Source organism: Poecile atricapillus, chromosome 6 (genome assembly GCF_030490865.1).
Source record: "Poecile atricapillus isolate bPoeAtr1 chromosome 6, bPoeAtr1.hap1, whole genome shotgun sequence".
NCBI lineage: Eukaryota > Metazoa > Chordata > Aves > Passeriformes > Paridae > Poecile > Poecile atricapillus.
The window spans coordinates 22,449,134-22,476,510 of NC_081254.1; the positions used below are offsets into that span (position 1 = coordinate 22,449,134).

Consider the following 27,377-nt stretch of genomic DNA (forward strand, 5'->3'; position numbering starts at 1 on the left):
CCAGTGAATACTCAGGTCTGTGCCTAACATAGTAGCCATTTGTCTTCCTCCATCCACAGGAGGAGCTGGTTTCCGGAATGGAAGGTGTGGAGTGGACTTGTTCTGAAGGTGTGGGGAGGAAGGTCAGTGTTCACGAAGAGCTAATTTGTGTGCAGAATGTCTACTTGGTTGTAGAAAGACAGGTAATGGGAATATGGTGTGTGTTACTTCTGCTTTGCTCTCCCTCAGAAGATTAAATTGGTGCCAATTAATTTGTTTTCAAATACTTTAATTTATTGCATTTTTAAAGAGATGCACTGGGAGTACATGAGCCTTTTAAAATGCCCTTGAATGCAAATCCTGCTTGTAGATATGCTGGTGTATCTTAGTAAGCTTTTACTTGTGTGTAAAGTATGATGTTTGTAGTCTGCTATTTTAGATTCTTACAATAAAAGCTGGTCAGTTTAGGAACTGTGGGAGAGCCATTTGCATATGATCAAAAGGCTACAATGGCTATAATTTACAGATTTATCATTGGTAATTATGCAAAAAATACAATGTACCATGGGCCTGCTTTTTATAGATAAGAGCTAGGGAATTGTGTTGTGCATTCCTAAAGTGAAAGAAATGTTTTACTCTGGGACTTTATATAGTATTGAGAATGAAGGAAAATGACAGAATTACAGATTAAGGAAATACACATAATATAAAAAATCTAAATATCCAAGTTACAAATATTGCAATTCTTGGTTTGAAGTTTACATCTTAGATTTCATTCAGTAATTTAATATAACATTTGTCAAAATTATTTATATTTTTTATGGACAGTGTATTTAGAAGTTACATATTTTAGTAAAAGTACTGTATGTAAATTGAGTGACATGAAAAAATACCTAGAGCACACAGTTAACTCATTTTGCACCATTATTTTTTCCAGTTTTTAATAGTAACCATTTTTTTTTAATCCATTAAAAATTATTTCCAACAAATGGCAAGTGTTTAAGAGGATTAAGAAATTGATCTATGCTATTCTATGCAAAGCAGGAATCCACAGGGTCTCATTGAAGTTCTTTCTAGATGCCTTTTCTTGTAGCAGGAACAGTGTCTGAGACAAAGAATTACAAAACTACACATGTTTTGGATTTTCCTTCTTCACCACCTCCACCACCTGCAGCAGCACTTTCTGTTAAAAAACAAGGAAGGAAAGTAAAATGAGTATTTTCTGTTAATTTTAGCTGCTCTAATTCCTTATTAAGGAGTGCTGCTTTTATTTTATGCATATTATGTATGTTTGGCTGTCTGAAATTTCACTGCTTGTCTGGGATATTGGAATAAGAAACAATGACATGTTATATATACATATGTGTATATAGTGTAGGAGTTGATACCATCATTTCTCAAGGGACCAAACACACACTGAACCACTCTTACTGGAAAGTTTCAGTATTAAAATATATGACTCTGTCCCACACATACAAAACTGAGGTATGCAAGCCATGCAAAAGAAAGAAACTCTTGAATCAATATAATCTGTGAATCTATTTTTGAAGAAAATTATACAAAAACTTTAATTTGACCTAATTGCATAAACCTTTTTCCAACCCTGCATGAATCCCTTTGTAATTACTAATTAAGAGAGAGAGATAGCTACTGATTCTGTTACTCTCTCTCAAATGATGCCACAGATGTTCATTGGTCATAGTTAAGATTCTTTCAATGTAATAAATTGCATTTCCAGATTCACTTAAGGTAAGATACCAATATTAGAATTAAAACTTACATTTGAAAGCTGTGGATCACCATGTTACTAGGTCATTTTCGACCCTTTCCACCTGCATTGAAACATGTCACATAATCAGTGTCCTACCCTCTGTAATTTGTGGATATATTCAACACTATTTTACTAACTATGTATTTGATTTTCTCAGTTTAATACTGTATTTTGCTTTACTTCAGTTCTGAACTTTCCACTGTAGTGGTTCAGCAAACATGTTTATTTTGTGTCTACTGAATGGCTAAGAATAGCCAGGTCAGTGTGTTCTACAGAAACCACCATGGTTCAGCATGTATCAAATTTTTGTTTGTATGAACTGACTTAACAAACCCATATATTTACATGGCCCTGATTTGACAGTGTCAGATCTGTTCTTCACAAATGTCCATGGCCTCATTCCAGTGTGTGTTTTTAAAGGATGCAGAATTATTCCCTTTTGTTTTGCATTGCCAATTATGATCTGCAAAGGCCAGATCCTTAGCTTCTGCAAATCAGTCTGTCCATGCTTGCCTGTGTAAGCATGTGTAAGGTTTCCTATTTTCCTATAAGGAAAATACTTATTAATTCAATAACTTAAGTGATTCCAAAATACCAATTATGTAGGATGGTCCTAACTTCCAAATGAGTGTAGAAATACCTGACTCTTCCTAAATTTATTATTTAATTTCTATTTAAGAAGCTTAGGAGCATTGGATCTGACTTTGGTAACTTTTTTTGGTAACATTCTTTGCTGAGAAAGCAAATGTATAAGGAGGTTTGAAGTTGTGTAAGGAGGTCCCAGGTTTTGTTTTGTTTTGCTGGTATTTCTGTAAAGTTCAGATGTTTATGTTCCAGTGTAAGGAAAAAGTACTTTTTTTCATACTGACAACCAGCTAGTTCTCAGCAATAAATTAATCTTAAATAAAATTACATAATTTCAAAAAAATGAAAGTGTCATTGAAAATAAATTTGGGAGCAAGTAGGAGGTTGGAATTTCTGTGAAAATACGTGTAATTAGTATCACATTGTGAGCAGGCCAAAATACTTGACTCATTCTATTAAACTCTTCAAAAAATCTGCTTTGATTAAATCATGTAACTTACAGTACTTCTTAAACAACTTTACAACAACTTTTTTTGTTTCTTTTACATTTATTTTTATTGTAACCTAATACCAGTTTTGTAGGAGCCAATAACTGATGGTAACTTGATGCAGTGGCCTTGGATAGCTTCTTATATGTGAAATGTAAAGAATACTCACCTATTTCCCACAGATACTGATTAACAAATAAATTATTCAATACTGTTTTATATTTTAAAGACGTGAAAAAGTAAACTAACTTTTCTTCTTCAAACTAGCTGACCATTTATCGATGTTTTAATCACACATGGGTTTTTTTTAACCTTTGAACCTTTTCAGTCATCTCAATCGATTGGCAGAGCTGTAGACCTGCTGCTCCACATGCAATACAAAGAATAGAAGAAACCGACTCATTTCACACTTAAACTTGAGTGACAGGTTTCAAGTTTCTATAAAATCCAATTCTCTTCTAGGTTATGCTATGCAGAACCATGCTTCCAATTTTAGGAATTGGTCTGTCTTTGGATGACTAATGTTGAATTTGTTATATGAGAGAGTGTATTTCAGCCAAGAAATGGTGGTAGGAAACTAGAGCCAAAAGCTTTATCTTAAACTTGGCGAGAAGTGGGGATTTGCACTGGTTTTTTTTATGTTCCAAATGCATACTCTCTGTTCCCTTATGTTTTTCATTTTCAGCTGAAAACAAAGCACCTGAATACATTTGGGGCTGATGACACAGAATTTTGATGCATCTTTTGTACTACAGATAAGCAAGTGTTTAATTAGATTCAGTTTTAAGTCCTTAGATAGAAGAAATGTTACATTCTCTTACTTTTGTGGTGGTCATATAATTCTGCAGTTCAGAAATGAGGTCAATGTACTGGATTTTTGTAACCTTCAAAGTTTACTTCTCTTTCAAGTAAAGATAAAGCTAATTTGGCTAATTCAGAACTTGCATACCATTAGTATAAAGTCTAATATTGCACAAATGCACTGCATGTGTGAATTTGAGAGAGAGAGAGAATATGTTGACTGCTGTAAAAATATATGTAAATGAGAACTTAAGAAGCTACTTAACCTTTTTGGGCAGCTGCTTCTTCTTCCTTTTTCTTTTGTTCCTCAAGAGCTTTCATCTTCTCTTCATATTCATCAGCTCGTGTTTTCCATTCAACTCTGTTGTTTTGAAGACCATCAAACATAGGTGTAATTTCCTTGTGAAACCTCGAGAATTCCTGTACAAGCAATGGAAATTAGTAAATTAGAAATTTGTAAGCACTGATGAATTGTTAAGTCTGAGATTGTAGAAATACTGCTGAGAAAACATTTCATTTTTCTATTGCATCTAATTCCAAGGCATATTGTTGGAAATACTGTGTTGGGATAACAATGCCCTATTGTGCACATAGTCTGTTAGGAAAATATTGGAATTATATGCTGCAGATTTTAATATCTTCCCTCATCCCACATATGATAGACTGACTCATATAATACAACTATGATACATGATATTTTATCTTATGATTATCAGTATCAGGATACAATTAAAAAGTCTGTTATCCTGTAATATGTTCCAATAAAAAGACAATATTTCGGAAGCTGTTAAAAATCACATCACATTGTTGCCTGACATTTTTGGGTAATATTAAAAACTACACAGAGATTAGGAATGTGGACATTTCAGTGCCTTACAAAAGAGACAGCATATCTACATGCCCCAAATATTGCATATTTCTATTCCCTTTGCTGTGCTATTTACTGCTTTCTGTAACCATCCACATTGCTTGCTTATATTAAATGGGTCTGGGAAGAATCAAGCTGGACTTTGTAACTTTCTCAAGGCAGTAACAAAACCTCAGCACCCTGAAGTTTCATGGGAATCTTGCTTTTTTATGAATTTGCTTCACGTCTCTTGAATTTACTCTATGGCAACAATTCTTTGATGTAACAAAATACTGAAAAATTATGTTGGTTGTGATAGTTGTTCACCCTGAGACCAAGAATACTGCTGCTGTCTAGAAGTTTTTACTGCAACATCTTGTCACTAATTGTGCCATCAGAAGTGCTAGAACAGGAAAACAAAACGAATTATTCTTACCTTGTACACGAATGTACACACAAAGTCTATGAAACCAACTTGGAGCTTAGGTAGTTCATCTCCTTTGTTTCTGTCCATCATAGGCTAGAACAGAAGAGCAGTAATTTCGAATAAGTAGATATCATGCTTTTTGGTATAGTCATAAGCATCATGGTTCATTATTTATTCAGTGTTTTAGTAACAGTTAATATTGCTTAACACAGTTAAATTATTTAGTACTTACAATAGGTTGTTGCTGTAGCACAGTTCTTTCCAGGTCACCTTGCTCCCAGAATTCATTTGCAACCATGAGGGCAACCTGAATAGGTACAATTCAGTGGAATTGTCAGCAGAAAGTAGTACATTTAAATAAATAATACAAGGCTTTCCAGAAAAGTGAAAAAACCTAGACACTGTCTGCTATACTTAAGGCTTTTCCCAGCATATTATCAGTAGCAATATTTTGATGCATGTTGAGTAAATAACACATTATTGCCAACAGAAACAAGGCAATATTAGCAACATAAGATTCTTGCAATACCTGTAATGTGTATAACTTAGAAGAACAAGTATTTGCAGTTGTGTTTTGATTATGCTTTGTTAAAACATATTCCTGTAAGGCTAAGTGATGAGCTTCATCAGGATGGTCAATAAATACTGGAGTACTTGAAGTACTTCTGTAGCACTCCGTATTACAGAATTTTAGTGTGTTTAAGCTGCTTTGCAATGGCACCAAGATCTACAGAACAAACACAATTCAAACCATACTGTTAAATCTTAAAAATAGCTGGAAAGTAGTAGAAGTTGTCCAGCAGAGAAATAATCAAGTGATATTTAAGGGTAGCTAGAACAGCTGCCAGAATTAGTGGTGCCAGTTTTAGTCAAGGACAAGTAGAGAAGGGTTGGCAACTGTAGAGACATCCTTGACCTCCTACACTCACAGTGACAAAAAGGTAGAGGTTCTTTTCTGGAAGCAACAGGTACTTAAATATGTATCAAGTAATAAAAGGTTTAATTTTTTAATTGATTATGCACCAAATGGGCAATAAAACAGAGAGTAAATGCAGTATTGTCTAGTTCAAAAGTGCCTACCTTACTCTGCACTTCCCAGGGCTTGGTTATTGCAGACAGATCACATCCAGTCATCATCATAGCCCTTTGAAAACAAAAACCAAAACATGAGTATAGTTTTGGGTGTCAGGAGAATGGTACCAGACTCTTTCCAGTGCTGCTCAACAACAGGGGGAGGAGAAATGACAGTAAACTAAAGCTCAAGAGGTTCCACCTCCACATGAGAAAGAACAAATATCCATTAAGGATAGAAGAGCACTGGGACAGGCTACCCAGGGATATTGTGGAGTTTTTCTGGAAACATTCAAAACCTGTCTGGACCAGTTCCTGTGTAACCTGCTCTAGGTCACCCTGCCTTGGCAGAGGGGTTGGACAGGATGATCTTCAGAGGTCCCTAACTATCCAATGCTAGAAAGATTATAAAAAAATAAAAGGTCTAGATTTAAGGAATTTAAGATACCAAATGAATTAATATTTTGCACATTTTAAGAAGATTATAGGCATCAGTTTCTAAATTTAAATCATAGTTATGCTCATCATTGGACAATAACACTAAGTCCAAATTTGCATGTCTAGGTGCCCAAATTATTTTAAAATCTAGTCCTAGATAATTGATTGAATAAGGAGTAAAATATTAACCACCTACATGATGACTTCTTTTTTCGTTGGGTCAATAGATATATACTTAATTGCCTGCTCTTCTGTTTCCATTTTTTCAATTGCATCCACAATCTTTTGAAACATAGTTCTTTTCCTGTTAAAACAAACCAATAAAGCATGTATTACGGAATGTGAGTTCCTGCATTAAAAATGAAATATATAACCATATTTATGATATTTGCGCTTTTCCCAAGTACCATCCTAGTCATAATAGTATCAAGGTAATACTTTCCTGCTGTTGAATGCAAACATTTTATGTAACCTAGACACTTCGATTTTGCTACATACCACTGACATGTGAAGTAATATGTCAGAGTTCCTGACAAAGAAACAAGTAACCAATTTCCTGCCTCTTCACACTAAACTCTTTGGGGTGACATTCTCAATTTTTAGCATTACACGTTTGTTACTTCCTGTAACATAATGAATTGGGAAAAGTGAAGCAGATATTAATAGATGCTCTGCTACTCCCTCCCATCAAAAATTCTAATTACTAAGACTTGACTGAAAAGAACTTTGAAAATCATAAGCCTGTCTTGCTATTGCTTCATTAATCTTCTAGTTTGTGCTTAGAATGCATGAAATAATGGAATTACTATTCTCTAAATCTTAATAACTGCTATTAAACAATTTCCTGAATTTTTACCTGTCTTCTGACTTTAAATTGTCCCAGTCATAAAACAAAAGTCTCCACATATCTTTAAGGGAGATACCCATTATTCAAGCATGTTAATTCACTAACTTAGGAACAGAATTGATAGTTTGATATTTGGAATCTTTAGCATATTTAGCACTGGGATCAGTGGATGTTTGCTGTTTTTTTCTAATTTTAAGCATGCTCCTGTTTACTTTGAGTATCTGTTGTATGGTATGTTAAATATCACTCATGCACACAACCTTATGATTCAGCTACTGAATCCACACTTCTGGAATATAGTGCGTGCTGTAACTAAAAGTATATTGGAATTACCTACTCAATGTATTACCTACTAAGTATTATATACCTTCATGCATTCTAATTTGAAAGCTTATAATCAAACTAAGAATGTCCTGGTTTTTGCAAGAATTAGACTCAATGGCAATGTTAAATAGAGCTCTGTTCTCTGCATATAAACATCTTTTATGCTGCATATAAAAAACAAAGCACTACAGTTATACATTCAATAGCATTGATTTTTTTCAGTAGGAAGTTACACAGAATTTAGTACTTACTTGAAATACAAAGCCAAGTCAGTTGCTATTATTGCAACTTCAAATAAGTGCAGAACGGTTTCATACTGGCGCTTATTTAGGTTCTGGAAGATGTTTAAACTCTGCAAGGTGGAAAGTTTAGGATTTCAATTCCTTTTACAACACTGTCTTTGGTTTGTACTATACAGATTGTCTCACAGAATAGGGTAACAACTGGATTGGCCAACTACAGTTCTTAAATTAAAATAATGATAAAAATTAAAAATTCACATTCCATTACCCTAATTTTCCTGATTTTTTAGTTTCCCAGTTCCCCTTTCTTCCTGTTAAACTGGGTCGGCAGTGCCTGCAGCAGTGTATGGGTCCTACCATGGTACGTGCAATGTCCTTTCCTTCAGGCAGAGGGAACGAGACCATCATACAGAATTTTTCTAAGTGTCTTGGTTTTATTTCCTTCTTTAACAGAGGTACAAGGCCTGCGTGAGCCAGGGCACAGCGGTGCTGCTGGTGAGAGCCTCCAGAGGCCCTGCCAGCCGCTCCGCCCAAGAGCAGGAGTCAGTCCCTGGCATCTCCCATTTGAAAAGGTACATTGTCATCAATAAAGGGAAAAGTCTTTGTTTTTATATCATAAACCTATTAGGATTTTTATTAAGACAGTGCTACTGCTTAGTACAAGGATTTATTTTGTGGCCTTGTGACATCAGGCAGCAGCACCACAGGGACTGGAAGTGGAATGTGAGGGTGAAGTGGGTGCCTGTTCTGCTGCAAACGAGTGCATGTGTTCATGCCCTGCTGTGAAATCACCGTGCAAAATACATGGTAGAGAGTGTAAACAGTGGCCTTTGCTGTAGCCGGGCCAGAGCCTGACGCCGCTGAGGGCAGGGTGGCCGGGGCCCAGTGGAGGAGCAGGACCCTGAGGGGCAGCTGAGCCTGAGGATGCGGCGGGGCTGGGACCGGGCAGGTGGGACCGGGCAGGTGGGACCGGGCAGGTGGGACCGGGCAGGTGGGACAGGGCAGGTGGGACACGGCAGCTGGAACAGGGCAGGTGGGACCGGGCAGCTCGGACCGGGCAGGTGGGACAGGGCAGGTGGGACCGGGCAGGTGGGACCGGGCAGGTGGGACACGGCAGGTGGGACACGGCAGCTGGGGCAGGGCAGCTGGGACCGTGCAGGTGGGACAGGGCAGGTGGGCCAGGGCAGCTGGGACAGGGCAGCTGGGACAGGGCAGCTGGGACCGTGCAGGTGGGACAGGCCAGCTGGAACAGGGCAGGTGGGACAGGGCAGGTGGGACAGGCCAGCTGGGACAGGGCAGGTGGGACACGGCAGCTGGGACCGTGCAGCTGGGACAGGGCAGCTGGGACACGGCAGCTGGGGCGGCTGCCCAGAGCAGGAACATCGGCCCTGTTAACCAGGGAGGGTGCACGGCGGGCCTGGCCTGAGGGCAAGGGGTCCCTCCTTGAACATGTCCTTTTGTTCATTGGCTGTCAGAGCCTGCAACTGAATTCAGACTTCGTAAACCAGGCACAGCCGTTTAATGATAAGAATTTGTATATATATTTTATTTTTTGCTTTGGTTGCAACATCAGCTGTTTTGTGTAAACAGAAAAAAACCTGAGTGTGAGTGAGGCCCAGAAAAGAAGCTTATCTATCTGAGGTGAATCTGTTCCACACAGAATCACTAATGTTTCTCTAAAAGTGGAAAATGCATAAGAATTTGGCTTAAATGTCTGAATTCTAGCATTTCTGATGTGGACCTAGAGAAATACATGAGACTCAGTGAAATTTGGAAAATTGAACTTGATTGGATCTGATTAATCAGTGTTGATTGGTGTGAGCAGAAGGTCCATGACATACCTCATCTTGCAGCAGGGTTTTACTGTACTCTAGGTGATGCCTTTCTAAAATGGAAGAGCCATGAAGTTTTGCCAGGGGAGCAGCTGACCTGTGGAAAAATAAGCAATTCCATAGAGTATAACATATATATACAGTTTGAAGGCAATAGTTTTTAATCACGTTTCATATTATTGGTATGATAGTGTAATCTGTACACATTAGCTATTGGTATGATGCAGAGAAAAAAACCAACTTGCTTCCCTTCATTTTTGTGTCTGTGTAATGATGGAACTTGGAGGGCACTGGGTGTTCAGTGCCCACGAAAATCGAAGTCATTGTTATATACCTCAAAACTCAAAAACTTTGATATTTAAAATATGCCTTTATTTTATCCTACATGTTCAGTTTTGCTGTTTCTTTAATTTATGCTCTTTTTATGTACCTTAAAAGTAGCCTTTATCCATCTTTTAGCATTTATTTTGTGGCAAGGCTTTTGAACTCCTGTATGTCTGTAATGACTAGGCCGTGAGCCCTGGGATTCTGGTTTACTGTAACTTAAATCTAAAGTAACAGTATAATGGAGTTGAATTCCTCTAATGCCCTTAGGCTACTTCAGTCCAAAATTGCCATTTTATGAACAGCAAAATCCTGATAGCTCAGGTTTGCTCAGTTTTACCACAGGTCTTAAAGTGTTCTCCTGACATTGGACTAAGCTTCAGGAAGAGGAAATTCTGCATCAGAGTATGGTTGTGAGATGAAGGGAGAAGCATCCTACCCACGTGAGTTCCAAGTAATTCTACATGTTTGGAAGTGCATTTTCCTCCTTTTTACCTTGGTTTATAGCTCTGTTTCCCAGATAACCCAAGGTGGATTACTACATGGTGCTTGTATATTCTGATGTGATTAGGACTGTCATGGTAAATCCTGATGGGTTCTATAAATAGGTTTACTGCGTATGATCGCATGTAGAGGGTTTTCATCTAGGGAAGACCACAGTGGAAAGATTTAAACCCAACCCACTACACCCCCCCCTAAACTTGTTTGGATGAGAGGCAGTCCACTGAATAAGAATCAGCATCTGTCATTCTCTTTCCTACGTCACCTGGAGAATCCCTGGGAATAATCAGAAAATCCCTTTGCGTCACTGCTCTAGCACAGTCTGAAAAGGCTGAAATGTGAGGAGTGGATTCAGGGTCAGGGGGGGAAGGATCAATCACTCTGGAGATACAGCTGGTGGAAACTAGCCCGAAAATTATAACCTTCTGGTATACATGACATTCTGAGAAGCATGTATTCTCTGGCTAGCACATGGAAACAAGCCCTACAGATCACGTAAAAGACTAAATGGTAGGATGTTCACTTCTCAGGAGAAGAATGGGTCTCACCATGATACGTAATGTTTTAATACAAAGGAAAATATAAATGGATTAATATTGCTTCATAACAAACAAGGTAAAAATCACAAAGAAATCCTTTAGCATATTTTCTCAGAACATATTAAAGCATGAATTGCAAAGCTTTAACCTCATGAGGTATAACTTCTGGGCCTGTGGGCCAGCAGTAGAACTCAAGCTTGTTGACTCAGACTTTCATATAACGTGAGGAGATTACACCTCAAGAGAGTACCTATATCGGGAAACTGAGTGTGGGGAAGAACAACTGAACTAGTCAAATTAGACAGTGGGAAACAGAAAAAATTCTGTCTCCCTCTAAACTGCCATTGTCTATGTCACATCTTGAATCCCTCTCCAGAAAAGTGCTTATGCCTTGTCTTGAAAAAGTAATCCATTTATGGATTTTAATTTACTTTACTAATTTCTTTGTGTCCTCATGCTCATGAGGCTCTGTCTGCTACAATCCAAGCATTGCTAGAGTTCTAGAGTCTTAAAAATGGATTGCAGCTTCAGGTGATCCTTCTAACATTATGCCTTTGCATTTTGTCTTTGTGTTTCAACTGCCTGAAGTGCTCTAGGGCAGAAATCTTCTGTAGCATAATTATTCATGGCAGATGAGTATGGAATATAAACCTTATTTTTTTGCAAGTTTTGACATTTTTGTTTGTTTGCTACTAAAAGTAGTACATTTCCATATATTTGATCACTTATACTTACTTCATTTGATACAAGTTATTGGTCCCTCTGTGATCAATGTCATGGCAGAACGCAGCAGCAACCATGGCAAAGGCTTCTAAATCTGTATAGTATTTCTTTATTTTGCCTGTCTGTAAGAGAAAACAGGTAACTCTGAGCATATGTCTTCCTGAATTTTCCATCTGGAGTTGAACAAATACTAATTAATGAATTTGGGGTTAATATTAGCAACATTACCATCAACAGAGTAAACATTGTTTGTCCCACATTGAATCCATGTCTCCAGTTATGGTACGTGATATCCCGATAACCCTTCCTGACTGTGTACATCCATCTTGTAAGGACCTATTGAGAGCAAAAGGGAGTCAGATAGCTGTTAATTGAAACAGAAAAAAGAATTCACATTAAATAACTAGAATATACTATTAAATTACTTAACTGTACAAGCTCATTGAAAACAAATGTTTTCCATTGAATTAAACATGGAAACAGCAAATTTTTCTTTAATAGATGCATGTGGATTCAATTCCTTACCTAGCTTACACAATTCAGGATTAATTTTATGTTTTTATGACAAATATGTAAATGTTTCATTGAGAATGGAAGATTGTTAACCATACCACTAATATTTTAGTGTTGCTTACTTCGAGATTAAAGTATGTAAAGCAGCTATTTTTCTTCTACTTAGAAGTAAATATAAACAAGAAAAGTAAACCAGACCTCAGCTGGGACTTTGAATTTTTCAACAACATTTATCTCAAAGAACAGTCGTATTCCACAAGTTATCAGGCCATGCTCTGTAACAGGGAAGTCACTGAAGCGGAATTCATACAGTTCTAAATCTTTTGGATCAGGTAATTCTTCTTTCTGTTAGGAAATATCAAAAACAAGAGGTTTTCTGTCAGGAACAAAGTTGGAAAAGCTTTTTTAATTTTCTTCAGTAAAAATAATGCTCAAGGACAGTATGCTTACTATGTCTTCAAAGTCCTCAGGTGTCAGTCTGAACTAATGTGTATTAAATTATGAAGTACAATCAGAATACTGCTGGCTTGCTTCTCAAAATTAATAGATAAAAGCCCTGGAAATTCCTACCCTGAATTCCAACACAATGGGTTGTGACCATCTCAGCATTTCCTTAGCTTAGAAATCTTGGTCCTTGGAAATTCTCTTCCCTGATATAAAATCCCATGATTCTCCCACTTTTAGCATAATCTCAAGGTTAAAACATTCATCCTTTTCTCAAGAAAATTAAATTTCCTATTTTGTATATAAGATATAGATCCACATTGAATAGCCTAACTGGTAATAGTGCAATTAGTGAACTCTTCACTAACACTCTTCATCTCTCCCAAAGCCTAGGGAGAGCAGCATCATATTTTAAAGAATGTGCTCCAACCCAAACAAGAATTCTTCAAGTCTGATGCAACACAAAAAATAGCTTATATTATTACAATGACTCCCTTCCTCCTCAGTAGTCTATAAATGATCTTCACTTTATGGAGAAAGAAAAGAGGTGACTGAATGTATGCATATATTTCAACAAATAAGGCTGATCATCCCTTTCCTTCTCCCTGGGTTTTTCCTTTATATCTACTCAGATCTGAGACCAAGGACAAAGAAACCTAGGCCAGTGTTAAGACCCATTACTTGGTGATTCATCAGATCTACAAACACCTGTTTTATCCTATTAGTTATCTGGGATTCCAGGTCTTATAATAGGATAAAGCACTTGCATGTGGCCTTGGCATAGCAGAAGATATTAGACCTTTGACTTTGTGACTCCACGATGTTGAAAGAACAAATTGCTTTTTGTAGATTTAAAAATTCATACCAGTGTTAAGTTTTTAATTTGGAGCCTGTATCAGAATAATCAGATTTTGCTCTACCCGTGGAGAAATTTTATAATGTCTATTATTTTTTGAAGATTTTCATGCTGCTAAATTAAATTTCCTTTAAAAGGCATGTGAAGCTACACACTGTCTGTTGATGTTTTTTTATTTCACCACTTGCAAGCTGTGTGAGCATCTGTTGTGTGGAAGCCAGTAAAACATTCACTCCAATGTGTTCCAGAATGCACATGTACATAACTAAAAAGAGTTTCATGAGATCTTTTCCCTATGGCTATGTGTACATTAGCCAATGTGGTGTAATAGCAGGAAATACATGAAGTGGTTGGTACTGGAAGTCAACAGATTTGTGTATTTTGATTTGTGTATTTGTATTATATTTGTATATTGTTTTGTGTATATTGACCTTTTTTCTTCAACCTAGCTTTGTTTTGATCCATTGACAGTGGAAGTTCATTCAGTGTTTTCATCCAGAGCACAGCTTTTCTCTGAATTTGAGGTTTTTTCAAATAAAGTGGGCCAATTCATATGCTTCAGGACTGCTGAAGTGCACTAAATGGGCAAAAATATGAGCTTTCTTCCAAAGACACTGCTTTTCTAGGTTGAAATACTAAGGCAGCCAGAGGACTGCACTACAAACTCATATTTGTTTTAGTAGTAGCAGAGTAGTAGAGCAGAGAACACATTAGGTCAAATCTGTTTTGTCACTGTGGAGTCATGGGTCACTGTCTTTAGACTTCTCTGCTTACAGAAATGCAGGAAAAATAATCTGAAGGTTTGTTCCACTGGACACTTCTACCTACATTCTCTTACTGAGAATGAAAGTGGCCTCACCACAGTATTCCTTCTTTAATTTCAAAATTAAATAAATTAAATTCCGTTATAGATACAGCATTTTCCCTATGAATATTTTAAGAAATTTAACACTTTAAATGTTAATTAACATAAAAATGTCTATGTAACTCTGAGTGCCCAAGTGTCTTGATGTACATTTGGGACAGAATGCTTCCCTGTAGGTAGCAGTGCGGTCTGTAGCATAGCAGGAGAGCAGAGGTTGAGGACGTGTTACTAAGTCAACTCCATCTAGTCTGTGGAACGGATAGCTAACATTGATTGTATTAATCAGGATTTCACCATATACAACCTTTTCTATGTGAGGATACATTACTATCTGATATAAATACACCACCAGAATTTTCAGTTTGATGACTTACCAAAATCCTGATGAGATCCTTTTGATCACATTCATCTAAACTTTTTGCATTTAATTTCTCCTTGTATTTCTAAAAACAAAAAAGAATAAGAAAACTCAGGTTTTGTGTTGTAAGTTGCCCATTTTAATTTTGTGGCTGTGGACAGAAACTTACCAGGATAGATTCAACTTCAGCAGGGGTGGCCTTTGTCTGGTACATAAGCATTTCCTGAGCAATGTCTTTCCTGTTTTCAAGTTTGTTCATTTTGTCATAAGTGTCAGTATTTAAAACAGACCAACCCAGGAACTGTGTGAGAGTCTGCAACAAAGTCAAGTAAAGCAGAGATGATGCCATGACAACAGAACCTGACAATTTGAACTTAGTTTTCTTAAAGTCCCATTTCTGGTAGTGCCATTTGAAAAGCAAGGTGCTACTCTGCTTGTTAGAGGCCTTTATCTTCCTTCAGCCAGTTCTGTTAGCACTCACAGCTTCTAATGATGTTTGCCTCAGCCTAGTAATTAAGTAATTAATATTCCCATTTTATATACAGGACTTTGAGGCTTATGAAGCTTAAGTCAGGTGGGTGGACTTGGGTACACTGTGCAGGATCTTATCTTGTCTGAGTGTATGTGATTATGTCTGTGAACTCCCATGATCACAGACTTGGCATCCATTGGCAAGCATCACACCACACCTGCTACTTAGGAGATGCTGACCATCATTAAAAAGTCAAAGTATTAAAAGTAAAATTATAAGCAACTTTTGTTCATCACTGGAATGTAAATGATCACTCAAAATTTTTCAGTTTTATAAAGGGAAATAAAATCTCAGATTCTTAAGCAACTGCATTGTGAAGACTTGGTTAGATGTTAATATGGCCTATTTGAAAAATTTTTGACATATAAAAATTACTTTGCAGTATTTTTTTTTAACATTACATAGCTCCTCAAACCCTCTAATCCTATTAAGCTTACTTCAGTGATCTGTTCATCATACTCATCAAAAGGTTTTCCATCTTTCCTGTTGTAAAATGTTGCAACTCCCACAATTTCTTCTTTTTTGTTGACAATAGGCAATGACAAGACATTTTTGATAACCCATCCAGAGTCATCCACTGGTCCTTTCTGTAGGAAAACCAAAATATAGGAAATGTGTATTTCTTTGAAAGTAATAATACAGCTATGAACATAAGCAATGTAACAAAAATATTTTGTTTGTGCATCACAATCAAATGAGAAATTATTTATACAATCTACTTTATAACCATTAGTGGCGAGTACTAGAACATTTTTCTACAATATTTCTAATTATTAACATTACTGAATTTACCTGAAATGTGAAGTATTCATCTGCTGGTGCATTCATCATATTACAAATCTGCAGCATAAGGAAAATTACACATTGTTTAAAGGGAATATAATGTGCATCAAAACTTGGTCTAATATTTTTAAAAGGAATATTTATTTTCTAAGCTAACAATAGTAAGCATCCTAGCTAAGTACAGAAACTAAAACCATTACACTTAAATTAGATGTGGTTATTCTAGCAGACATAGTTTTGGAATGTTTGTAGCAATGTCTCACAGTGCAAAGGCATAATGGTTAAGAAAATCACTTCCAGTTTAAAATGGCATGGGGGTTTCAGGAAAGGATTAAGTCCTAAGGGCTCTATTAAAAATGCTACATGGTTACTCATAGCTGTCATACATCCTGACTTTGAATTGTGTATGTCTATGAAAGAGGCTATAGGAAATTAAGAAAAATTTAAAACCTTTCATGTGATGATTTTCTTACTTTGACATTTTTAGCACACCTAGAAAGTGACATCAGACACACACATTATTACTCTGATATCACCACAATCTGAGGGAAATTATCTTGCTGTTTTCACCATTTGTGCTGTGGCCTTGTCTCCATCCAAAATACTGACTCAAATTATTTCACTGGGAACCAAAGGCACTGGAAGAAGTATCATGGTATTTTTGTAGAGGATTTTGGTCATGGGGAGGTTTTTGGGATTTTTTGTTCAATCAGAACAACTACATGATTTAAAATGCTAGTTTTTAGTTTTGCTATGAACTTACAAGACCATTTTCAGCAACATATGTTGGCAATCCACTGACAAGACACCAGTGATCAGCTGGAGGTGACCTTTTGAGAGACAATGGAATGAATTTATTTCTACAATGTAGACATGCTATTCTATCCCAGCAATATTTAATTACCACAGATTCACAAGCTGCCAATGAATACTCACGGAATGACTTTGATTTCTTCTTGTCCATGTAACAGATAGTCAATAATCTTATAAAAGTTGACTTCCTAAATAAAAATATAAAAACATCTAGGTGACTTGTACAACTTCAATCTCAAACTTAAGATTCATAGAAAAAAAAATTAATATCCTCACTCGTCCATCAGGTGTCTTGGGGCCTTTGTAAGGCTCTGCCTCCCCCAGCCGGATTGGCCACTCATCATAAAACTCCTGAGAAAATGATATACAGGGAAAAAGGAAAAAAACAAATCAGTTCTGTATTCATAGATAACATCACATTGTGTATTCAATTTGATTTTCATTTCTACATAGTTTACTATGGTCATATTTCAGATAATTTTAAGAAAACATTGGTGATTATATTCCAGACAAGAGATGTTTGCCAGCAAATTGCAGGCTAATCTTATCCCTAAACATTTGCACAGCTTAGTTGTTTTAGCAGGTAGGTATTTCTAAAGCAATAATCAGACCTGCACCTCTACCCTTTCTCACGTGGAATTATGCATATGAAAAAGCTTTTCAGAATTGCCTTTATTTTTATTTTGGTTGTATCTTTTGCCATACTTATATTTTGCATGTAATCTTTGTAACATTTTTAGATTTTATATAAATTATCAAAAAATAATTAGAAAGCGTGGTAACTTTGAGTCTTGGATACTTCATGTTAGGAGTTTCTAGGTAGTAGGAAAAATAGTTGTTACCTTCTCTTTAGTCATGTCCAGCAGACCAACAGAGTATCTTTCACAATTCAAATACATTCGAATAGTATACAATGCTTTATGAAACTGTCGTTCTATATCTGTTAGTTCTTCAAATACTTTGTTGGCAGACCACAAAAGCATCTATTTACAATAAAAGAGAAAGAGGATAATGTTCAGAACAGTAAGAAAACATAAAAATATGAATCCTAGGCATTCCAGAGTGAAATTATAAGGTGCATCACTGTTTACAAATTAAAAAAGAATAAATAGATTGTATTCTTGCATCAATAAAATTGCAAGAATATAAAATAGTGGGAATGATAATTGTTTCAGAGAAAAATAAAATGTTTTTATTAAAAAATCCTGCTATACCTGGCTTTTTCGTGATTCAATGTTGTACAGATACGACGTGTGATTATTTCTTACCATCAAAGATACAAAGTTGAGGTATTTTTTAAACACCTAAAAATGACAAAGATCAAAAATAAGACAAAAGTATTAAATTAAGGTATAGAGTCACTCAAACTACTTGTTGAACTAAAAGCTGTATTATTGTGTGACATTTTACCTCTTCATCCTCTTTTGAGAACTCAGGGGCATTTAATTTGTTGAGTGCCATCACAACAGCAAGCACCTCTTTACCCTGTGTAATTGCAGTTGCCAACATATTGACTGTTTTATAACCAGTTTTTTTGTCCATAAAGTCAGAAAAATGGTTGTTCTGAAAGAAAAGGGAAAAAAATCACAAGTTAAATGCACAACAATTACCATGCCAACAGCAAATTATCATTTCACTTGATAACTGATGTTTGCAATTCTGTGAGCACCATTTCACAGTTTTGAAAAAACCCCACTATCCTTACTTAACTCAATCTTGCAGAGTTATATGTACAAGCCTAACTGAGGCATTGGTTATGAAGATAGCTTCTGAAACCAAGTTCTGTGCAGGTTGTTATTATAATGCTGACGGAATTAAAAATATGGGAAATCCAGAATAAATGAAATATAATAATATGACCTTGCGACTACCTATTAATCTAATATATATGGCTTGCATTTTATAGAATTACGTCATAGCTATGTTAATATTTATTATTATTTGATTATTTTGGTAAGTAAAATTCGTTATGTATTTCCCTCATACAATATTTAGAAATACCTCCTGTCCTGTATACAAATACTTATGGCAGAGAAGCATCCCCAGCAAGTATTCATCTGGCTGACCTGTTTCTTATTCCTTCCTGTCTGACACACTTCCATCCCTGTTGCTCCCAGCTCTACAAGCCCTTTTGGTTAAAGGAAAGGATGTAAGTATAGGATATAGGATATAGGACAAGAGCTGCTTTTGTTGAGCGTGTGATCCTGTGGGAATAAAGCCATGTGACTAATGAATAAGCCACAACTCACTCCTCCATATTTACATTTTCATCCTTAAAACCAAATGCTGAGGAGGGTTTAGCAAAAGCTATTCTTTTAATTTTTTAATGTAAAAATATTGAGAAGCTAGTTCATGCTTCATGGAGAACATATCCAAATTCTTGGTGTTTTCTTCAAAGGCTTTAGTGTTCTTTTTAATTTAATAAAAAGGGTTTAAACATCTTCAGAGAAACCTGTTTGTCAAGATTGTTATATTTTGTTATGTTATTAAGAAAATGCATCTGAGTGAGGTGAGTTATAAGTTGGAGGTTTGGAATCTGTTGATATGTGCATATTGAGAAATGCCGTTCTACTAAGCAGCTAAAAGAGCCAGACTCTGTCTTCATGGAGCTTTTTCCATCCCCTCACATTTCACTGCTAACCTGCCAGTACTCAAATTTCTTCAGAGATGAGCCCACTTATACTGCATGTCTATCCCCAGAGCTGGCAAATATTGCTACTATTCATTCCTACATTAGCTTAGGCAGCTGAGATCTGCGTGGTGCATCCCAAGCTGTCTTCCTTGTTGATAGGCTGGAGAATGTTGCAGGATGCCACAAAATGGAACTTCAGCTTTCATAGATTATACATAAAGCTACTTGAACAAAACCACAAACAAATAACCTTTTTCTAGGTTGTAAAATCAAGCATGACAATGCTTGGAAATGCCAGAACTAAAATTGTTTGTTTCTAAAGTTTAGATTTTTCCTCTTAATTTCCTTTTGCCCCTGTTTGTTGTATTGCAACACCTCTTCCGTCTAGCAATTGTTTCTAGTATATGTTGAATTTATAGCATATACAACTCTAAAAAGAAAGAATTTTATTATGTCATCAAAATATTAGGATTTGGGCTTTTTCCTTGTTTTTCATAGTCCTTAGGCAGACCATCTTTTATGTTTGCATTTTATGTTTCCTTCTAGGGCTGCATTTCAGTGAAACAAATTAAATGTCTGGAAGTAACTCTTAAATATTGTATTTATGCCCTGGGCTCTCTTTACAGAGAATTGATTCCCTTAAGGACAGCCTGTGTCGTCCCTACAAATGTCATTCAATGCAGAAGGCTCTATTTAGATCTCTGGAAAGTGTAGCCACTTTTGAATATATTTTTCAAGTGAAAAGGGGGTGCTTTGTCTGTTTCCAGCAAACTCCCTGAGTTGTTATTTTCTGGTTTTCTCAGACAAAGGTATAGGAGTATATAATTTAACAGACATCCAGAGAAAATGCCAGGTAATCTGTCTCTACTGTGTAAGAATCAAATACTGTCCCGCAGCCTGCTAAACAATTATGTTATTACATGGAAATATTCGTTTGTCTGTAGGATGTATTACCTACTGACACAACCATTCTGGACTTGGGTGTGGTTTTGAGCTTTTGTTTCTGACTGTTTCAGCCATTGAAAACCCAGTAAATTAGACTGGTAACTTGACCCTGTCTTGTAGTCCCTCTGTGTCACTAAGAGCATCTAGCGTTCCTGGCAAGGCCCAGATTCCTGGGTTTAGGGTACTGTACTCTGCTCTGAAGGAATAAATAAACATTTCAGATGCTCCTGGATTTCTGAACACTTAAAAGGGATCTGTAGACACCAAATGAGCTGAATCAGCAGGACTCAGCTGCTATGTTTTACTTTGTTTAATAACTCCAGAATAATGGTACAAGCAGTGGTGATCAGAAGCGTTCAGAAGAAGCATTTTTGTTGTGCATTTTTTGCAACGGATAGAAATATTTTAATACAAGTCTCTGTTAATAAACAGAAAGTTCAGTAAGCACAAGCCATCCTGTGCCTAGATAGTGTGCAGTAGAAAGATAAAAATACCTTCTAATGCATTGGCAGCATTCCCACAACACATACAAAGACTCCTGTCTCACATTATTCACATATATAAGCAAAACATTGTGCTTAGATTTAGCCTTTTCATTATTAAATATTTTATACATAATTTCTAGGAGTTTTGAAGCCTTTATTTCCAACAGAGTTTTAAAAATATTTTCTCTTGGGAACATAAGCTCTTTCTTTTTTCTGAAGGAAATCACTTTCAACAATATCTAAGAAATCATATTCATAGACAAATAAGCAAGAAACGTGGTCTGCAGTACCAGAGCCAGAAGAACATCTTGTTGCCTCCATGACTACATCAATGTGGACTAAGTCTACTTGAGCCTGATCTTATAAATCAAACTATCTTTTAGAGCAATGTTTTGAACTTTCAGCTCTCAGTTAAATCACAAAATAGGCTTTGAAAGAGAAATTATGGAGAGGAAATCTGCTGCTAACTCCTTAACTGTAGTATATTTGCAGCCATTTCCTACTAGCTCCACTTAATGCTGAGATACCAAGCCATTTACTATACAATAATCAGTTCTTTAAATAGATCCTGAGATATGCAACATATCCTGGATTTGCAGGAAGCCAGCTCCAGCACCAAGCTAGCATGACCAGCTAGCACAACCCTTTTGATGGAGGAATATTTCTAATATCCAATCTGAACCTCTCCTGGCACAACTTGAAGCCACTTCCTGTTATCCTATTATTTGTTAGCTGGGAGAAGAGGCTGACTCCCACCTTTCAGGGATTTGTAGACACTCTGAGCCTGCTTTTCTCCGGTCTCAACACCCCCAGCTACTTCAGCCATTCCTCACAGGACTTGTGTTCCAGGTCCTCCGTCAGCTTTGTCACCCTGCACTGGAATGCTCCAGCACCTCAATATTTTTCTTGTAGTGAGGGGCCTACAACTGGACTCGGGATTCGACATGTAGCCTCACCAGTGCTTGGTATAGGGCAGCAATCTCTGCCCTGGTCCTGCTGGCCACACTGTTTCTGATCCAAGCCAGGATGCCCTTGGCCTTCTTGCCCATCTGGGCACTGCTGGCTCATGTTCAGCTACTGTTGATCAGCACCCTCAGGTCTTTTTCTGCCAGGCAGCTTTCCAGCCACTCCTCCCTGCAATGCTGCCTGTGGCTGGAGTGACCCAACACAACAAGGGATAAGACTTAATCCTGCAGGTGAGGTGATAGGGCCAAGACAGCAGATGCCTGTTTTTGTCCACCTCTTTGCCCTTGTAAAGCACAGAGGAAGAAGGGGTTACTGTGACCCCTTGCAGTTGTGACTATTTTGCTCCTATTGGGTGGGAGGTTCCGTGCTGGATAGATGAGCTCAGACTGCACATATTTCTTTGTGTTATCTCCGCATTTCTTTCTGGTTGCTCTACAGTATTTTCTTCTATTCCTGATATTTTGTTCTTTCACTGATTGTCTTCCATTGTCTCAAAAATTTTAACCACTTGATAGATGGTATTAATGTGCTATAATGCTTCATCACTTCTACTTAGCCTAATTTCAAGTCACAAATGTTTTTGTTTCACAATGATATAATTGAGTATGAATAGAAAATAAAAAGCACATACTACCATCTATCTGGCCCTTTCTTAGCCCACACTCCAAAAATTACATATTGTAAAGGATCTAAATTTCAAGATGTAGCTTACTAGCATTGCAGAACAAATTGACTTTTTTATTAACTAGAGTTCTGAAACTGAATCAAGGAGAAATTAATATATATTTAACAGCACTTGGGGGTTGAACTTTTCAATTATGTCACTGACATGCCTGCTTGTTATTTGCCATAGTAGTGACTATTTTGCAACCTTTAGAAATTGGAACTGTATTATAATGGTTTTTTACATGAAACAAGAAAATTAGATAAAAGGGAGCTTTTAATTTTAATTTTTAATATGTTTTTTCCTTCAGTTTTGGAAACTTTCCTCTTAGAATAGCAACTAAAGGAAATAATTGGTTGGGGTTTTCTTCTGGAAGGCATAATTAATATAAATTTGTTCCTGTGCTAAAATATTTTCTAGTAAATCAACTAAAACTTTGCCATTATAGAAGATTGGAACATTTCCATTTTTCCAGTAAATATTTGTTGAGTATGAGTTTCTGATAATCTGGTGTTTATTATCAAGATGAGATAAAATGGAGGAGCAGACATTAACAGTTGCAGTGCATATTATTCCATGCAAAAAGCTACCTCAGACAGCCTGGAGTCTGGGGACAAGAACATCCACATTAATCTGAAACTGCTGTCAGTTTAGACAGGCCTGGAATTAAAGTCTCTCCCACTCTTGGGTTAAAGTGTAGAGCTGCTGTTCTGAAGCTGGATCAGCTTACGAATGGATGATACCAGTGCTTGTAACTTGAAGATGTGTTTAAGTTGATTTGTACCATAGGTTTCCAGTGGTTAAATTAGGTGCCACAACAATCACTCTTCTGGCTGCTTAATCTGAGTTGGACTCTCCGATGGTCTCTTGATTCCTCACTTCACTGGGGGTTGTGAGTTCCACTGCAAGACCTCTAGAAATTAGGGCTGATAATTCAGCATCAAAATATTTCAGCCCCTCTATAGATCTAAGCCAAAAGCCTTCACTTCTTTTGAAGCATTTTTTCAACATTTTTATAGTTTTATACTCAACTAAAATGAAGAATATTATTTCTTGAGTTTCCAGTCCTTAATTAAATCCTTGTCTTCAAATGCCTCTGAATTGAAAGGAACAGTGCAATAATTTAAATAGGTTGTGGATTAAAGCAAATTTTAAAAGTCTTTATTATTGGTTCTTACAAGCTGAGAATGGGAGATTTTGATTCTCCACAAAAGACATACTCCTTGTAGAACTATTTTTTAGTTCTTAGCTTTTTTTGGAAATAATGCCTTGAAGAAAAATGTAAAGCAATTGTGTTCTCCTTTATAATGTTGTCTGTGTTATCAGTTACTGTTAAAAGCTTATTCATGGACATAGCAAATTTTTTGCAGCCTATTATTTTACTTCGTAATATTTGATGCACATACTCTGCTAGACCCTGTGAATAATGTGAGACAAATTATTAGGCTAATGGTCCTGCCTGGCCTTCTGTTTCTCACAACTATTAAATCCTGGATTAAATACTATTAGCTCTCACAGTCAACAGATCCATAATCTTGTGGGGAGGAGACTGCCTACTAAGTTAATTATCGAAGGTCTGTATCTTTTCCTCCCCTTTTATTTTCTGGAGCATTAGTCAGGATGAGGAGCTTCCTCACGTTTATTGGTACCTTTCCAGTTAGAAGAGGGAGATAATCCCTAAAGAACTGGTTACCAGGAACTAAAAGTAGAGTCAAATTTTTTTCAATGATTTATTGCTGTTGTGATCTTTTATTGCATTTACTTTTGTTATAAAGCGGTAATGATTGAAGCATGAAAATGTCACACCATGCTTTTGTCAATGTTGTCATGTACTTTAGATTTAAAAAACACTATGCTATTTGGATATGGCCTGTGTCAACAGTAAAAAGTGTCTAGATGTAACTTCTTTAAGTACTGTAGCCAATGAGAAATAATCATTGTGCATTTTTTATTCTGACAAGGCACTAGGGGAAAAATTCTTCTCTGGCTTAGCTCTTTCTGTTATTTTTTGTTCAGAATTTGGGTAGCAGAAAATCTTGTTTGACTGAAGTGTGTATGTAGTGAACTGTAAAATAATTATTTCTGAAATGTGATAAAGACTTCAGTGGCTGTGTATTTCTGCTGCCAGGAACTAATTATACACATTAAACATTACTGACTCAAACTACAGTTCTGGGTTTGCTATGGAGATAAAAATTTTGGTGACATAATTGGGAGCTCTGCTTGTGTGAGAAGTGTGAACTTGGACACTGACTTTTTGTACACAAAGAATGACAGTGCTGACATTTTGAGATCTTTAGGGTTGTTTTTAAATATCAAACTTTGGTCCCAAAGAAGTCTGAGAGTTTTGTAATGATCTAATAAACTGTCAATATTCTGATGATATTTAGTTACCAGACTTAGATTAATGGGACCATAGTTGAATTGCATTTTTAAATGTGTGCCTAATGGCATAGACCTCAGTAATCCTAAGAGAGTAAATGGGTGCCTAAGTAAAGATTACCTTAGAATGATTTAATAATAACAGATACTCAGCTGACATTATTTTATGAGTGCAAAACACCTAGCAGGATCAGATGGACAGAAAGGTTCTCTTACTTAAGCATACATAAATAACATTTGTCACAAAATTTTGAACAAATCCTGTTGCAAACACAGAAATATTTGGTTAGCTCTGCTCTGGGTGTTTCTCACTTAATGATATTAAGAATCAGTGCAGTGTCTGATAGGAGGCACATCTTTCTTGATCCTCCTGATCTTTTCGCATGTAATCAGTCTTATGAACTTGGATTATCCTCCAATCTCCCCACGTGGTGGTAAGAGGCAGTAAATCAGACACTTCTTGTCAGAGCAGCAGCCATTGAAGAAAGGATATTAGTGGGCAGTTGAAAATGAACTGATTGTTTTCTCAAATCAGTCAGTCTTCTGTTTGCCCCTGTGATTTCTACTTACATCTGAAGCAGTTTACTGTATGTTGTAATGTTATTTTCATATATATAAATATTCATTTGATTCTGAGCTTTAAAAGTAGTCCTTTATAACTTTTAGCACGATAAAATATATTATTTATGGTTTATCTCTTGCAAAACATAGTTAATTGCCCTGTATAAATACTTTGATTATTTGCATGGAGCTCAGGACTAGTGGTTTCTATTTCTAAAATATTCTGGAATTTTAAATTGACTGTATAGGAAATACTGAGAATCCAGACTGTCATCTTGATAATTATCTTAGCACCACTTGATTATGTTCAGATTTTTGGCATAGGACTAAAAAGAAATGAAGATGCCAGCATTTGATGATGCAAGCTTAGTTATTTTTAAACAAATATTAAAATTCAAAGCATGTTTATGTTTCCCCATGTATTTCAGAACAGTTTCTAAAGCAAACCTCATACATACATGTTTCATTTTTGTTAGGTCACTCATCATTTTAATTAACATTTGGAATAAATAATAATAATAAAGATTTAAATAAAATTAATAAATAATAAATAAACTCTTATCAGCACCTTAAAGAATAAAGGTGATTCAGTGCAGATTCAACAGGAACTTCAAAAATGTCAGAATAGCTCTGACTCAATAATTTTCTTCTATAGACAGTTTTGAACAAAAGCCCTGGATACAGACATACTCAAAATCAAACCCATTTTCAATCAAACACTGACATGAAGCTGACTATGTATGTTGACATCCTCTTTCCTCATTCACTTACTAATAAGGATACATCTTCATTACAAAAGCTGCAAATTAAATGACTCAGAGATGCATGCATGGCAGCATGGAATGATAACAGAGAACACTTGCAAACCCATACAGGAAAGCAGAATTCAAGCCTGCCTTGTTCAGCAGAAACTCGGGTATTTAATGGTCTCTATTAATCTGATATTCTCCTCTATTATTATAGTCATTGACATTAGAATTACTACAAGGACACTGAAAACACTTAACTAGGCTACATGATGTGGTTCTATTGAATTTTAAGCCATCTCTGCTGATGTATTTCTCATGGTATTGGTCTCAGAGTTTTCTGAAGAACAACTTTTTACCTCAAGCCCTGGGCAGGAGGCTGAGTAAGAACAGAACCCCACACCCCAAGAGAAGTCACTTACCTTTGTCACATCAGGTATATTAAAAAACTTCTTGGTATGAGCAACCCATCCCACTATCCCGATGTCCAGAGGAAAAACAGTCTCATTTTCTGGTTTCACCAAATTCTGCTCATAGTTGGAAGTTGGAGTGATATCAAGAATCCTGGAGGCTACCTCTGGAATACCATTTCGGGAACGACAAACGAACATACTACACCGATCAGCTGCCAGCAGCTGTGCCAGCCTCTGTAGGGCCTTGTGCACCATCTTTTCCATAACACATGCCTCATCCTGAATTTCTGTTACCAACTCAAAAATTATGTTACTCTCCTCCAGACGGGACATGTCTTTGAAGCTGACTCCTTCCTTCACATCTCCAGGGTTCACGTTAAAGATACTTCCCACCACTTCTGGTCTCATTTTTCGGTCGAAATACTCCTTGGCAAACTGGGGGTTGTTCTCCAAGTATTTTTCAACGGCATCTTTATTTACCTCACCCATTTTTGCTGGATTTTTCTTAGGATTTCTTTTAGAACTGCATCACCATCAAAGCAGGAATGGCAGCAAGAAGTCCTAACCTGTTACTAGGAAGAAAAATGTACTTTGTACATTTTGTATAGCTCACAGACTTAATAGATTCATCTTCCTCTGTGGCTTCCAAGCCTTCTGATGCTCTTGAGATATGACAGAAG

At 36.5% G+C, this 27,377-nt stretch overlaps 1 protein-coding gene across 1 annotated transcript; it reads right to left on the reverse strand.

Annotated features, from left to right (window-relative positions):
- Nucleotides 1–921: 921 nt before the first annotated feature.
- Nucleotides 922–27,377, reverse strand: PDE6C (phosphodiesterase 6C). Its single transcript, XM_058841437.1, has 23 exons — nucleotides 26,707–27,377; nucleotides 18,314–18,466; nucleotides 18,118–18,207; nucleotides 17,746–17,886; nucleotides 17,180–17,254; nucleotides 17,027–17,091; nucleotides 16,854–16,920; nucleotides 16,100–16,147; nucleotides 15,745–15,894; nucleotides 14,945–15,088; nucleotides 14,792–14,860; nucleotides 12,451–12,597; nucleotides 11,968–12,075; nucleotides 11,752–11,861; nucleotides 9,662–9,749; nucleotides 7,830–7,930; nucleotides 6,604–6,711; nucleotides 5,979–6,042; nucleotides 5,131–5,205; nucleotides 4,908–4,991; nucleotides 3,891–4,044; nucleotides 3,182–3,184; nucleotides 922–1,162 (listed from the first exon to the last, which is right to left on the reverse strand). Exons 1-23 carry the CDS (start codon nucleotides 27,184–27,186, stop codon nucleotides 1,098–1,100), a joined length of 2,589 nt encoding a protein of 862 aa, XP_058697420.1. The 5' UTR covers nucleotides 27,187–27,377; the 3' UTR covers nucleotides 922–1,097.